This window comes from Barbus barbus (genome assembly GCF_936440315.1).
Source record: "Barbus barbus genome assembly, chromosome: 20".
NCBI lineage: Eukaryota > Metazoa > Chordata > Actinopteri > Cypriniformes > Cyprinidae > Barbus > Barbus barbus.
The window spans coordinates 14,123,889-14,141,471 of NC_136748.1; the positions used below are offsets into that span (position 1 = coordinate 14,123,889).

Here is a 17,583-nt window from a genome sequence, read left to right on the forward strand (position 1 = left end):
AAACACACATACATTTTGAAAATATTTACGTTTATACATTTATTTGTTCCTACATTTATACATATTCATATTCTTATATTTTATATTATATATAAATAGATTTAATATATAAACATAATATATTTTTCTTAAATATATGCATGCATGTGTTTGTATTTATATATTCATAATAAATATACACAGTATACACACACATATTATGTAAACAAAATTGCGATTAATCGTTTGACAGCTCTAATATATATATTTCAGACTTAAAAGGGTTAATATCAATTTGTACTGAATACCAACCGATATACATGTGCTATTAATTTTCATGGTATTTAAAGGACTTCCATGAATAAATAAATAAATAAATAAATAAATAAACATACCAACACCTCTCGTCATAATGGAACACAGTCACACACCATATCAGCAAAACTACCAGAGCTCAAGGCATTTCATTGTCACCAGTATTCACACGCCATCCAATCCGTAAATAACAATATGTTTTTGTACACAGTGTCTAGCTCTGGCAAAACTCTCCCTGCATCTAAATAGAGTGCAACAGTGGGATTCTGGAAGTAAACATCCTATTCACTTTCTCCACAAAAACAGGTTTTTACAAATAGTGTATAAACTTCCCAAAACGGACCTACCATGAGCTCTGCAAGTTATTAAATCAATGGCATAAGCTTTTCTTTAAAGGAGTCATCATTGATGCCCATTTTCTACAAGTTGATATGATTATTTAGGGTCTTAATGAAAAGTCTATAACATACTTTGGTTAAAATTTCTCAATGGTAGTGTAAAAACACCTTTTTTACCCTGTCAAAATCAGCTCTGTCTTCAGCACACTGTTCTAGTAAATGCTCTGCTGACACCGCCCCTCTCTTCCGTGGAGTGACGAGCAGACCATATTATGTGTAGATTCCCTATTCGACCACTCCAGATACATTGACACATCTGCCATCTCGCATTCACCATAATAATCAATGAATATTCAAAGTTATAAAAGCGTATAACTTGCTGTTATAGACGCACACAGTCAATGCGCTCAAAGATTCGCAGACCGTTTCAAAAATGGAGGATAGCTTACGTATCGCAGCCCATAAAAACAGTCCATAATGAGGAATCTAGGTATATATTCTATGGAGCATACTAAACTTCAGCCACGAAACTGGCTAACTAGCACATTATTAGGAAAGGCGATTTGCAAAGATTCATAAAAACCCTTATACTCACTTCTTCTGTAGATAAAGCTAGATCACGAATGATTCGTGCGCACATAGACGCATTTAGGCAGATCGGGGATCATAGCATTCACTTCAAAGCGAAAGTAACGTTAATCTTCTACATCCTCAGCGGCTCAGATGTCTGCTATATTCATTATTACGTTACATAGTAGTAAAAAAACTACTGGGTGGATTTTTATCATTATAGGATGGATGTGTACACACACTTCCAACACAGATTTATGTTCAAACAACTTGTAAAGTGAATTTTGCATCCGATGACCCTGTCACCTTGTCAGTCAACATAATTTACATTTTAATAAATTTTTTATAGTCTTCTTACAACAACTTAGATACTATATTAGAATTTGACTTTTTTTTCAATAAACATCAAATATTTTGTATTTATAACTGTAATACATAGTTGTATATAATAGTTTTATATTGCATCATTGTTTTTGTATTTGATTACATCATTTGCAGTGCATTATGACCTGCTTAATTCATTGTTCAACTTGTCTAGCTTTGCTTTTGTCCAATGTTCAAAAATTGTCTTTCATCTTGAGGTTGTTTAGTTTGGTTTATAGCTTTTTTAGAATTCATTGTTTCACTCTATGTGCGTAAATCCCTGATGCACAGTATGCAGACAGTGTACTTTTTCTGCTGAAATTCTGAAATGTGCAAACAGTTGACATTTTGATATTCCATAAGGTCATAAAATTCATACTCTGTTGTCCTAATGGTGTGTAACTTTAGCATTTGTTTTGAATGCTGCTATGTGTACCTCCTGCTTGCTTTTCCTTCTTTTTTTTCTCCTTCCCTTCACGCCCATGTCACGTTCAAGCTATTTGAAGCAAGGCCTGATGACTTGACCAGATTTATTAGTCTAGTGTCAACGTGAAACCCCAGAGAATGTGTGTGTGCGCATATGCACATGCGCATACGGATATGTTTTATTGAACATAATGAAATTCCATTGAGGCTTGTAACTAAATACAGCACTGATAGCAGCAGGCCAAAGAATTCATCAGTACACCATATAATGAAGCTTGAGTGCTTTATAGATGTTCTGTTGGATATGTTTGGGGCCAAAGAGAGGAAATAAAGCAAAGATCTGAGGTATGATAAAAAAAAGACATACCATAAATGCATAAATTAGATGCTGCTGCTCAGTAATTATTTGTTTAACATATTTAGCTATATTCCCTTTATTGATACAAAGCCCTTTTTTTTTTTAAACAGACCACAAAGGAAAAGTCTAAGATAATAGCTTTCATGTGGGAATTTTAATTACATGTGTGAGAGCCGCTGCACATGTTTGCAATGGTGTAAATCAATCCAATGTGAGAGACTTTTACTGTATGTCTAAAATTCTCGGAAACTGACAAGCATGATTATTCACACATGTTCTACTCAGATTTTACATCCATGTATTTGATCACAGAGGAGTGGCAATGCCACGTTTAAAATCCTAATTGTGTATGACTTTCTTCTTTCAGACAAAAACAATCGGAGTTATATTAAAAAATGTCCTGGTTGTTCCAAGCTTTATAATGGCAGTGAATGGCTGTTGATATTCAATAGTCCAATAGAAGTCCAATAAAGTGCATGCATCCATCATAAAAAGTGCTCCACATGGCTCCGGCGGACTAATAAAGGCCTCTTGAAGTGAATTAATGTGTTTGTGTAAGAAAAATATCCATGTTTAAAACTTTATAAACCATAATCTCTTGCTCTCGCTAATTGTCGTACACATTCACGAGAGAGTGGCGTTTCAACGGATGATGTATAGGAAGATCGTTTTCATCTGAAAGAATAAAGTCTTATACATCTAAGATGACTTGAGGGTACATCATGGGGTAATTTTCATTTTTGGGTGAACAATCCCTTTAAATTTCTACAAAAAGTACTTATTACTTACTTTGTCAAGTCTGTGTAAAGCATAAGTTACGACCAATCTTACTTCAGTATATTGACATATTTCTGAGAAAAGAATTTGATTTAAATTTTCGATTTTGATTTCATGTGGACTGTAAGTATAAAATGTACTGATCGTCTCAGTAAGTAACCCTCATTCCCTGATGGAGGGAACGGAGACGTTATGTCGTGACGACATTAGGGGATTCACTTAGGAGCCCCAATCATTTCTGACTTTAAGAGAAAACGCCAATGAATATTGCCTAGTGGATTTTGCATACCTGAGCCACTCCCCGTGCATACAGGTATAAATAGGCAACAGGTGCATCTGGTTTTCTGCTGAGGAGCCGAGAACGTGTCCCTGGCACCCAGCGATGGTTCAAGATTGTGGCATGGGGACATAATATCTCCATTCACTCCATCAGGGAACAAGGGTTACATACATAACCGAGACGTTCCTTATCTGGCAGTCACCACGAGTTATGTCGTGACGACATTAGGGGTCCATGGAAAGCACCACAACCTGAACCCCGTCACAACCTTATGGCATTGCAAATGTTGACAAGCAAGCGAGTGACAGACAAATGCCACGCAAAGGTTGTAACCTTCCCATCGCCCCAGCACAAATTTGCTGACCTTGGTACCCGCAGGGACCACAGGTGAGTACATTGCTGCTGGAGATAGCCAAGCCGCTGTTCCTTTCACCACAGAATTTAGAAGGGAATTTGACCTTCAACGAAAGATTGCTTCAAGTCTTTCCTATTTGTTGTTACAGCTCGGCAGTAACGATGGGGAATCGAGCCTTCCGGAGAAGGGCGCTACGGAGGCCACATCCTGCCCATAGGGAGGTGACATGTGGACTGATATGGACTGACCCAAGCCTGGGGCAGAACTACATATGAAATTGGTCTCTGAGGCAGGTCCTACGTAGGAGTAGGGAGAAGAGCTGTCAGCAGAGCCTGACAGAGTGCTCTGTCAAAGGGAAGACACAGGTTTACAGAGAGGGAAACCTTAACGTGGAAGAATACACATATGGGATTACCCGAAGGGAATCAAGCCATATGGACACCTAGCCCAAAACAGGGGCTGACCGGAGACCCGGGCGAGCTAACGCCAGTACTGGGCCTGGCGTCAGTCTGCTCCACCCAGTCTGACTGCAGGGGGTGCTGGAGAAACTCCTCCAGGGTTCGCCGTCCAGGCGCTCGCATCCCCGGGTGAGGGGGTATGGCGCAGCAAGCGTGACCCCGGCCAGCTCTTCCCACCACTTACCTGTTACCCAACACACGGGAAGAAACTGGCTCACCGCGGAGACTGTAAAATCTCGCGAAGGTGTCGCCCAGCCCGCAGCTCAACAGATGTCTGCCAGAGAGGCGCCATGCACCAATGCATAGGAGAAGGCAACACTCCGCGGGGAGTGAGCCCTTACCCCCAGGGGGCACGGCTTGCCTTGAGATTGGTACACCAAGGCGATAGCATCTACTATCCAGCAGGCCAAACTGTGTTTGAAGACAGCCTTCCCTTTCTGCTGACCTCCGTGGCAGACAAAGAGCTGCTCAGAGCTTCTAAAGCCCTGGGTGTGCTCCACGTATATGCCCATTGCTTTTACGGGACACAGCAACGCCAAGGCTGGGTCTGCCTCCTCCGAGGGCAGTGCTTGCAAGTTCACCACCTGATCATGAAACCTGGCCTGAGTGAAGTGTCTTCCACCGCCGGTGGACAAAAACACTCAAGTCTGAAACATCTCATCTAGGAACCAAACATGGAGTTTCCAAGATCTGGACAGTGGGTGCCACATGGTGCCGGGGCCCTGAGAAAGGACGTCCTCGACACACCAACCTAGGTGACGATTCAGCACGGGGCGGATCAGCTCTAGAGGACACAGGAGGGTGCCCATGGCGATGAGCAGACTGCGGCTTGCCCTGCGGCGGAGCGGTGGTTTCAGATGGTGCATCATGCCGGGGCAAGATCTGTTGGATGGCCTCGGTCTGCTTCTGTACTGCCGAGAACTGCTGGGCACAGTTCTCGTCAGTGTCACCGAACAGTCCAGCCTGGGAGACGAGAGCGTCAAGAAAGTGCACTTTGTCGATATCATTCCTCTCAGAAAGGCTGAGCCATAGATGGCGTTCTTGTACCACAAGTGTGGACATCGCCTTCTGAAGAAACGCATAAACCATCCACAAACGCCCAGACACTGAAGACAACGATCGTGGCTGTCGACGGAGGATAGGAAACGACCGCAACCAAGAGGACACGGCCGGAACAGCGTCTTTAAAAAGATGCAAACCGACTGTGATTTGATCTTTTAGGAAATCTGCTCTTTTAGTTGAAGTGCCCAGGGGAATCGCTACAGACAGGGACGCCGCTGTTCGCACCGTGACGCCAACCAGAGTGGCGTTTTCTCTTAAAGTCAGAGATGATTGGGGCTCCTAAGTGAATCCCCTAATGTCGTCACAACATAATTCGTAGTGATCGACAGATAGGGAACTATATTTGACATGCTCCATCCTTCTGCTCAAAATATCTATTTAAAGAGAGAGGGTCTAGTAATAGTCAAACACTGTCAAACATAATGGATAGAGCTTAAATAGCTAAAAGCTTAGTCCAGCCTTATTATGAATCATTAGAGGTCAGCACACTTGGCCTCTGAGGATCATGTTACTTCCATTTCTTGACTTATTTTGAGTCAGACCAGATCAAAACACAGATTTGTTAACTTGAGACTCATTCGGACCGAATCACTGAATCAGTATTAACTGCAGTAATTGGCTACATTCACATTTCCAAAATAATTATTAAATTTGTGTGGAACAGCTTTACTGTTTCATTGGAAACAATTCATTGAATTGAATTCATTTTTTTTACTTGAATTTTTCACATTCAAAATAATTATTTGTTCACGAAACAGACATCAGGGCATGGCTGTATCCGAAAATTGCATACTTCCCTAGTAGAAGTTGCCGAAAAATGGAATGTGAAATGAGGAGAATGCCTGAATTCACAGTTCATAATAATGTAGGTGAAAAGTACCTAAATTACTTACTACTTCCAGTGAGATTCTGAAGTGTGTGTATTATGGACACTGAACATGAAAATGACAACATGACCACTGTAGTACATCCGTATTTCATTCAAACTACATGATCACAAAATAATCTTATTCAAGCACCTATTCAGAGAGTATGCGATTTCGCCAAAATAACTGGTTCAATAGAATAATTTGTTCATGAGCTAAACATCAGAGTGTCTCTCTTGTGCTGAGCCAAATCATAGAAAAGAATCAGTTTAAAATAATCTTGCTGGTGTCAATTTTTTCACTTCAATACAACATTTTCTGAAATGTAGTGGAATAAAAAAGTAAGATGCTATTCCTTAAAAATGAAAATTATACTTTGATAAAGCACTAAAGTTTGTTACCGCCAAAGCATGTTAAGTCGTCAGAAAAACCGGACGAATCCCTTGAAATATATAATCTGATCGATGTCTTGAGGTGTGGCAACCGTAGTATAAGCGGAATAATTGACTCCGGACCGTTGAATTATTAGAAAAATAATGCACACCCGAGGAGTAACGGCCACTCCGCTTCGCGTCGTGGCCGCATCACCACCTCGGCCCGTCGTCAATTATTCCGCTTATACTACGGTTGCCACACCTCAAGACATCGATCAGATTATATATTTCAAGGGATTCGTCCGGTTTTTCTATTTAAATCGCTATTGTGAGTAGGATTATTTCTTCCGCATCTCATCCAACGACTCTTTTGCTAGTTCCAAAACGTCATTTTAAAGCTGGCAATGGAGGCTTGAGCCGTTGATAGCAGACTAATGCAGTTAATAATGAAGTTATTAGAAAGAGAGCGAGAGAGACAGAGACACAGAGAAAGAGAAACAGAGAGAGAGAGAGAGAGAGAGAGAGAGAGAGCTTGTATGAATTAGGCTACCTCTGTGTGTCCCTCAACAGTGTTCTGAAGCACCGTCTCTAAACTGTAAGTCTGCTTTAAGATGCAGCGCTGTTATTACCTCGCTAGTGAGAAATGTCATGTGTAGCCTTTAAGTTGCTACACTAGGCTAACTGATAAAATCGTCAGGGTAGCGCTGACAACGATGCGAAGTGATATGGAACTGTAATGCGGTCAAGAAAGCTGCCTGGAACTACGTTCGCCGTACGTTTCCCTGAAAATAATTGCACACCTCAGAACGTTCGTCAGCCAATCAGATTCAAGCATTCAACGGCCCCGTAGTATAAGCATGTTTTAATGAACAACATGTTTACCAAATGCTTTCTTGGCTTAAAAATGTTTCCTTATAAAACCGTAAATTATGTAAATAACGATATTTGCATAATTCCTTTAGCGAAACCAATTACTTAAAGAATACACCGTGATCAGCAGGCACAGTTCAGTCTTACTAAATTGCTTTCCAGCTCACGGAAACCTCTCACCAGTCACTTCCAGCGTATCTCAAATTCAGAATCAGTAATGAGGACTTTCTTCTACCACTAGGCAGACAAGTTAATGGGAAGTTTCTTGTTTGCAGTGTCTTCAGGTTTCCGAGTAGATGAGTTGAATACATTAGTTCTCTCCTAACAGCCTAAAAAAGCACCGTCAGCACTCTGAGAGTCAGCTGCTCAAACGAGACGAGGTAAGAGATTGGGGAGGAAAGGGCGATAGTGAGTGAGAGAACTGGAGATTAAGAGTGTGTGTGTGTGTCAGATAGAGAGAGTGAGTGTGTTGGTAAATGGCTAATGCGGGTGTGATGGTGTGAATGAAGAGAGATTACTGACTGAGAGAATCTATAGACTTTATGACCTTGCTATAATAATCTCTCTCTCTCTGGCTCTCTGGCAGGGAAAGAAATGAAAGTTTGGAAGATCGACATCTTCAATGGTTGAGGCTAACAATGAGTGGCATCTTATGGTATTAGCCTCTTTAAACAGTGGCCCTTAGGTTAAGGATTCCTGCTGTTCATCTTTCTCTTCAAAAACATATTTATGCTGGGGCACATATGTAAATCTGAGAAACACTTTTTATTTTTAACAAATTAATACACTATTGGATTCATAGCCACATTTGAATTATACTTGCAATATAACATTTTTCTTTTTAAAAAAAGCAAGTAATCAGGAAAAATTATCTCATATAAGCAATAGATAGATAGATAGATAGATAGATAGATAGATAGATAGATAGATAGAGACGATCATGCTTTAAAAATAACACAAATGATTTAAGAATTCATTTCTTTTAAGGGTTGTAAATATCTGTCCTCCTCACCATCAAAATGTGTTTTTGACGTATTAAAACTGTTGTTTTTTTTCCTCAATAAAACTCTTATAGACATGCACAAACATAAATAAATATTCTGTTACATCAGATATTAAAAACACAATGTCTGCATGAGTCATAAATAATCAAAATATGACCAAATTCTGAATCATAAGGAAATATTCATGTTCGCTTGTTTATTAATTCAGTTAGTCACTACTTGCATTTGGAAAATGAACACAAAAAACTGCTGCATGCTTTTCATTTGACATGAATATAAGAAAAATCCTCATGTTCTTCACATTTAATGAAAAATCAAATAGCCTACAATGTAAAATATATTTTGTATCAAATAAACATCTCGAAACGCAGTTCTGCACAAATGAAACACATTCACAAACACACATACATAAACCCAAAATTTTGAAGACAGCTTTAGATGTCCAATATTTCCGACATTTAGACATGTTTGCACACTTAGAGAAAACGACACACACAACGACAGTGAAAGACTAATGAGTGCAGAGAGCTTAGACCTGTACCACCTGACTGCACAAACTGATCCCTATTGTCTGAGCCAGAATCAATAACTGGGCGCTTCTGCCAATCAGTGAAGAGTGTGTTTGTGTATGTGTGGTGTTGAGCTTTGGATCAATGCAGAGAACAACAGGGGTCTGTTCAACATGTCAAAACTGTTTCAGAAACAGTGAAAGTGGCAGCTCCTTATATTTGAAAAATTGAGATGTACGTAAGACTGAAATGCATCTGCCTTGCATTAATCCAGAGATATTTGATCATCCTGTACATTTGGATGATTGGCTTATGTGTGTTAGTGTGTGTCTCTCTCCAGGAGGTAAAACCAGACCCCTCCCATAGAGAATGGATTGGTCAAGGAGGCCAAAGCCACAGTGAGGTGATTCACATGACTGGGACAGACCTGAATCCTTTTATAAAGAAACACACATGCTTCAGCTCATGAGGGTGTGGTAAAACTGTGTCAAAGTTTGTTGATCACTTCACCCCACCCTTCAACAAAAAGCATTATCCAAAAAACTCTACATGAGTGTCTGTAAATCTCTTTCTCACATGAAAACCAAACACACACAGGAAGGGACCTGTAGTTTTCAGTGTAAATTCCCACCAAATTCACCACTATTTTATCAATAAGTTCCTCTTTCTCTTTGTTACTAGGGCTGGTCACATTACACTTTTCGTTCCACTGTGAAATGTGAATGCAGGAGACAGGAAACCCAAGCTTATGTGAATTTCACTGGGTTCCAGACTGTATATTTTTACATTTCCATTGTATTATATGTTGAATTATAAAAAAGATGTCACAGAGTGTGACATTATGTTATGACCATTGTGTGTACATAGAAATGTGGCAAGGTCAAAGTCTAAGTGTGACTGCGGCTTGAAAATGAATTGTGCCCACTGACATTTCCATTTCCATTCCACATGCTTTCTTGTTTTAGCATCTGATTCAAGGAATAGATTATGAAAATCATACATAATTATGCAAAACAGCACAAATGTGCCTCAAAAACACTAAATGCAATTTTGCGTATAGGTTCTGAGCGCTGTGGTGTGGAGGATGTGGCAGATTATTATCTGGTATACTTTGCTGAAATACTTTTGCACTGATGCACCACTGTGATCCAAACACCTGAATCAACTCTTTAAAATGTCAAAATGTGCTTGACTACAAGAGTTATAAAATTAATAGGCATAAAATTGGATTTTAAACTCGGATTTCCTACTAATTCCAGAAAGATTCTAAAGTGCACATTCAGTGGAGACTTTACCCTCCCATGAGGCCATGGGAGATGATCTGTGAATTGCAGTGAATGCCACATAACTGACACTGGTAGGTCACATGACAACGACAACGACAATATGACAGATATAGTATGACCAGATTACATTCATTCTAAATGGTTGTGAAGTGCTTATTCAAAAGAAGTACCTACTCAGAGAGTATGCAACTTTAGACGCAGCCAGTCACTTGTATTGTTTCTAATTGAATCTGTCGATTTGAACGAAATGCTTGAATGAATAATTCAATGACTCACTTATAAAGGCAGTGAGACTTGCTGCCACCCACTGGCAGTTTTAGTTTTATATTCATCATTATTAGTATATCATTTCTTGTCAATATCACACACCCTTTCGACTACAAGTGTCTGCATATGAGCCTGATTATGAATCGATAAAAAACATTCAAACAATCAAAACAACGCAAACATCTCTTTTAAGAGGTTTTTGCACTGAAATTCCATGTGCAACAAATTTACTGAATTTATCCCAAAGAGTCTGGCAATACAAAGCAACTTTAAGTGATTAGTAGCCATTCAAATCGGATACATAATTCAAATATTTGGGATTATGATTAGAATCGGGGAATTCTGGATCAGCAATTTCACCCGCTCCACCAGATAATAAGGATTCCAACCATGGATGAACATATTATAAACACACATACACACACAAACAGTTTCAGTGCACAAGAAACAAATTAGCCATGGATGGATAGACTCAAATTGCATTTTAATGGCTCTAGGTATTTTTTGCTGTCATGTGTGATACTGTGAAACCATGTCAGCCCTGCTAACTTCAGGAACTTGTCAGCACTGGGAATTAAGTGCTAACAAGAGGAAATATGAGACACACACACTCGCATACTCAAAAGTGTCTGGTATTAAGCGCAAAGCCAAAGTACTGCCCTCAAAAGGTGCTCAAGACAGCGCCCCTCAGTGGCTAAACCGCTTTCATGCACACAATCTATACTCACAAAGTAAATAATAAAGAAAGGCACATGAGAAACACATGACTGTTCACAGATTCTTTTTGTTTATATTCTGTTTCATTTGCTGTGATCAAACCAAGAGTTTCGAGAGTCCCCTGCAATCACTGCTCAAAGACGTATTATCATCCTGCCTTTGCTGTAATTACTATCTTTCTGAACACCAGCTTAGAGGAGCATGTGTGCGCTCTTCTGAAAGAGAGAGCAGAGGAGGAGAGCATCTGAGACGTGTGGAACAGATGTGTAGGAACAATACAATCTGATTAATTAAATGGTGAAATTCACAGGTGAAAGAGAAAACTTAACCCTAACTGATCTAATGATCAACATACACACACCATGTACTTCAACAGTGTCATGCTGAAATAAATGCAGCACATGTACATGCCAAAAACAAAGCCTATTTCAAACCTAATTCCACTGACCTAATAAAACTGTGGAGTACTGAGAAGCACATTGCTGATAATAAATGCATATCACTGGTCAAATGCAATTTCCATATAGCTGAATTTCACCTGTATTATATTTGACTGTAAAATGAGTGTCAATGCATTTAAATGGGTTCTTATAGTAAAAAATACAAGGAAAGTAATAATAAAAAGCATTGCAATAAGAAGCATAAAACAGATTTTTAAAGTTATTTGTACAGATATTTTAAACTTGTGGCTGTTTAATATATACATATAAATATATATATATACACACGCACCAGCCACTTTATTAGGTACACCTCTTCAATTGCTTGGTAACACAAATTGCTAATCAGCCAATCACATGGCAGCAACTCAATGCATTTCGGCATCTAGATGTGGTGAAGACGACTTGCTGAAGTTCAAACCGAGCATCAGAATGGGGAAAGAAGGGGATTTAAGTGACTTTGAATGTAGAATGGTTGTTGGTACCAGACGGGCTGGTCTGAGTATTTAAAAAACTGCTGATCTACTGGGATTTTCACACACAACCATCTCTAGGATTTACAGAGAATGGTCCGAAAAAGAGAACCTATCCAGTGAGCGGCAGTTGTGTGGACAAAAATGCCTTGTTGATGTCAGAGGTCAGAGGAGAATGGGCAGACTTAGAGGTGATAGAAAGGCAACAGTAACTCAAATAACCCTTTGTTACAACCAAGGTATGCAGAATACCATCTCTGAACACACAACACGTCAAACCCTGAAGCAGATGGGCTACAGCAGCAGAAGACCACACCGGGTGCCGCTCCTGTCAGCCAAGAACAGGAAACGGAGGCTACAATTCGCACAGGTTCACCAAAATTGGACAATAGAAGATTGGAAAAACGTTGCCTGGTCTGATGAGTCTCGATTTCTGCTGCGACATTCAGATGGTAGGGTCAGAATTTGGCGTAAAGAACATGAAAGCATGGATACATCCTGCCTTGTCTCAACGGTTCAGGCTGGTGGTGTAATGGTGTGGGGGAAATTTTCTTGGCACACTTTGGGCCCCTTAGTACCAATTAAGCATCGTTTAAACGCCACAGCCTACCTGAGTATTGTTGCTGACCATGTCCATCCCTTTATGACTACAGTGTCTTCTGATGGCTACTTCCAGCAGGATAATGCACCATGTCACAAAGCTCAAATCATCTCAGACTGGTTTCTTGAACATGACAATGAGTTCACTTTACTCAAATGGCCTCCACAGTCACCAGATCTAAATCCAATAGAGCACCTTTGGGATGTGGTGGAACGGGAGATTCATGGATGTGCAGCCGACAAATCTGCAGTAACTGCGTGATGCTATCATGTCAATATGGACCAAAATCTCTGAGGAATGTTTCCAACACCTTGTTGAATCTATGCCATGAAGAATTAAGGCAGTTCTGAAGGCAAAAGGGCGTCCAACCCGGTACTAGCAAGGTGTAGGGTACAACGGGGCTAAAGGTGCACCGGGGTAAAAGGTAAACCATTATTTTGATGTAAACCACTAGATGGCACAAAAACATGGTTTAGCACTTTCCAAAACATCCGCTTTTCAAGATGCACTTGTATATTTATCTGATCTTTGACGCGATCGCGCGCAGCAGTGCAAAGTAGATCGCTGACTTTACCATTTGTTGACATGACATGGTTAGATTCAGATGGTAAATATCATATATTATGTTGGGTCAGGGTGTCCATATCAGAGATAATCATCATGTTTAGAATGAAACCGTCATATTTAAAAACATGATATTAATCATATCATGCTGTTACTGTAAATATATATTCAATTATTATTGGGTCTCCTTCAATACTTTCAGAATTTTTACTTATTAAAATGATTTTGTTTCTGTATTTTAAAATATATTTTTATATTAACATTTTAATGACTAGCGCTGGGTAAAAAATATCGATTCTCCGATTTTAATCGATCTTCAGTTTAACGCAACGATATCGATTCGGGAACTCCCCGAATCGATTCTTAATGCGCGTGCTTCACGTAAGAGGATATGAATATTCACCTCTCGTCCTGAAGGTGTCACCATCTATAGATATACTTACCTGGCAGGGGAGACACCATGATCAAGAAGGCGGTTCACCCTGTAGGCACCCTATTATTAATGTAGATGTGTATTTCAGTAAAAAACTTAAGTAGGAGAGTTTCAGTTACCAGCATTTATATCAAAATATGGATCCCATGTCTGCAAAACTAACATTTTAAATGAAATATTGATAGCTAATCGATATCGAATCGAAATCGAAATCGAAATCGAATCGAATTGAAACCATAAAAATAAGAATCGAATCGCAGAATTGGTCACAATACCCAGCCCTATTAATGACAGTATATTTATTGAACACAAATTTATTATTTTATTTTTCAAAATAAGCAGAAAATAGTACAAACTTTGCTAAAGTGATTGTTTTGAACAAGCATTAACTTGTTAGACATTATTTTAAAAACCATTATTTTAGCTGAAGTATTTGTATCAATACCGTGTGCCTTTTACCCCATGCTGGTGGGCCTTTTATCCCATGTGGGGTAAAAGGCCCCTCTTGTCACCTCATACATTTATAATTTTAAACAAAATAAACAACTTGAATGATTTATTTTCACACAAAATCTGTTGCTCCATTAATGTTCAATACAATATATATAGTTTTTTCTGCAATTATACATTTTAGGTGCAGAGAATAGCATATTTTTTCTTAAGGGGGGCCTTTAGCCCCAACCTAATAAAGTGGCTGGTGAGTGTGTATGTGTGTGTGTGTATATATATATATATATATATATATATATATATATATAAATAACATTCAAAAATATTACTTAAATATTTACATATTATTTCACTAATATTTCATTGTACCTTTAGGGGTCCAAGCATGGCACTAGGCAGTACCCTTGAAGGTACATCTTTGTGTGTACAAAACAAGCCTTTTCAAAATGCTTTTATTCCTATTTATATATTTATATACACAGACAGGACATCCAGACATCACATTGTGTTTAAATGGTCACTGTTGAAGGCATCTCCTAAAGTCACATGTAAATGTGCATCTCTACTCTTTCCTGCTATTGTTGTTCGTCCTCACGCACTCAAGATTTCCAATTTATTTCATTTATCAACTCTCCTCCTGTTTTATTCATGTGTTCTGATGCCAAACTTACGGTGGCCGAGAAGTGCAAAACAAATCACGATTCTGAAAACAAAATAACAAATTACAAACGCAAATGCAAATCTAAAAAAACAAAATAACAATTCAGAAAACACAACAACAATTCCGAAAACATTATAACAATAAGAAAACACAATGACAAATCCGAAATCCTGCTATTTTGCACTTAGTTAAATAGCCTCTATCGCTATTTACACAGTGCAAATAGCTGCTGCCTAAAAATATAGATGCATGTACATTTACAACACTGTACTCTGTATTATATTACCTTTGAATCAGAATACAAAACAAAATTGTTAATGCTAATGCGAGGGTGTTCCTAATACAGTGTCTATGGGAGTGACGGTAAATTTTAAAATTTTGTCAAATAGCGATAGCAGCTAGCGTAATGTTAAAATAGCAGGATTTTGTGCTATGTATACTACTTGTTGCAAATAGTGGCAATTATCTGCACCTCAGTATTGTAGTAAAAAAAACAGTATGCAATAATAATGTACTGAGTGTAAATTATACTTTTAATTCAAATTATTAAATGGATGCCACCTTATTGGTACAATAAAGCCCTCCCTACACCTACCCGATACTTTATTTTCAACTTTTGGATTATTTCCTTAATTTTTATTGAAAATAAATGCCTTTCCGATGCGATACGAGATTTGAAAAGGGAGAAAAAAAAAATAAGGCAAAAGGCAAACTCGAACTGGGGTCGATCGCGTCCAAAAATACAATGACACATGCTGTACGATCTGCGCCACTGAAACTGATGGTTTAATTGACTCTGCTGTTCTCCTTCTCTTTCTTCCTGCACACTTTAAGTGACAGATATCTCGTCCAGTCAGCGGTGAGTAATCTATTCCCAAACCAATGGCGCTGTCTCAAACTATACCTACCTCTTCCGGTTTGTCTGATTTGTCATTGTGTTTTCTGACTTGTTATTTTGTTTTCGACATTGTTGTTGTGTTTTCTGAATTGTTATTTTGTTTTTTAGATTTGCATTTGTAATTTGTTATTTTGTTTTCCGAATCGTGATTTGTTTTGCACTTCTCGGCCACCGTACAAACTGACGTAAATCAAGAAATCTTTTCAAACAGCTGCCAAAATCTTTCATGCTTTTATAATAAAATATTTGATTTGTAACTTGTAACTATTATTACGTTTAACTGCATAACACTTCAAATTTTAGAAACGAGTGTGTCCATTTACACTTATTTCACATTGTTGTAATCTTAATTGTGAACCTTTTTAGCAAAACCAGTTTGTCACTGGGGCGATAAACTCAAAGGTGCATCCCTAAATTCTTCGTAAGATACCACTATGCACCCTTTAGGCGTAGATAAGTTACAGAGGTCTACTGCCCCAGCAAACGCATGTAATAACAATAAACTTAAAGTAATTGCATTTCTATATTAGTTTCATTAAGTGGAAGTGGAAGAGAAGCACTGATATGAAGTGTGTCTCTTACCGTGGGGTGAGTGATGAGTGGAGATGTCAGCTGTCAGTCCCACTATCAGCAGCACAAAAGCGCGCAGTCCGCTCATGAGGAACCAATTCTCCATGCGCCGGTAGATCCTCATGATGCCCGGCTCCTTATGATGAGATCTTCATAATGTACCGACACAGAAACTCAAACACACACACACACAGCGCAGGGAGGATGTGAGGGACTTCCTTCAATACGATTAAATCCACAGGGGAGATAGGGGAGGGTGGACTACAGACCAGTGATAGAGCTGTCAGGAAAACTTTACACAGTCAGTATTGCTTAAATCTAATGGTTTACTGTGTTCACACTGTCCCGTGTCCGGATCGGTCTGCTTTGGTGAAGTGTTGATTCTTTGGAAGAGTGCGGCTTAAATCTCCACGTGTTTTATAGCGGGGCGCTGCAGGGTCCTAAAGCTATTCATTCGGGGACCTAAAACAAACAGTAGCCTATATCTTTAAATACTATTTTACCTTTCAGCATGCATTCCTAATCAATGTCATGATATTGTAAGGTTTAGGGTTTGGCTTAGGGTTACTTGCATGTAATTATGCATAATTTGGTCTTATTATAATAGTATGTAACGTGTAACCTTAAAATAAAGTGTTACCCAATCAATCAATAAATAAACGGAGATGAAATTACATAAATTAATTACAGATGTATTTACAGGAAGGTATTTTTAAATGTAAGTACAATGTAAAAATGTACACAATAAATACATAATATTAAGTACACAGTAATTAAAAACACAATATAAAGTGGATCCATTGTTATTAGCTATATATAGCCACAATAAGATGTCTATTAAGAAAACAGGCAAATAAGTAAATAGGGTCACACACAAACAGACACACAAACACACACAAACACACACACACACACACACACACACACAAATAAATAAATATATTTCAGTCTTTTAACATATATTCCAGATAAATTTATTCATGGTATTATTTGATTGTTTGTGGTCAATAATTTATGTGTAGCCTTTAAAATAAATATATATTTAAAATAATATGTTTAAAATAAATATATTTACTTGCTTCACTGTCACAGTGTTATTCTCATTCACTCAATCCCGTGAATGGATTCTGCTTGATATGACATAAATTAGTTCATGAACTCATTTATGCCATATCTAAGATAAAAGTTGTGTATTTTAAGTTAAATAGCATATTACATTCGAAACATTACACTGTATGATTAATGTCAAGTTAATTTTTGCCAACATAACACTGCTGCAGAAATTAAGAAAATTTATGTGGCTCTGCATATTTTGTAAG

The 17,583-nt window shown here is 38.4% G+C and overlaps 1 protein-coding gene across 1 annotated transcript in view; it reads right to left on the reverse strand.

Annotated features, from left to right (window-relative positions):
- LOC306886230 (disintegrin and metalloproteinase domain-containing protein 12-like) overlaps nucleotides 1–16,399 on the reverse strand; it is a 104,876-nt gene extending 88,477 nt beyond the window's left edge. Inside the window, exon 1 of the mRNA XM_079443177.1 lies at nucleotides 16,277–16,399. Coding sequence (XP_079299303.1) covers nucleotides 16,277–16,388 — 112 coding nt within the window. The 5' untranslated portion in view covers nucleotides 16,389–16,399. The remainder of the gene's footprint in view (nucleotides 1–16,276) is intronic.
- Nucleotides 16,400–17,583: the final 1,184 nt, after the last annotated feature.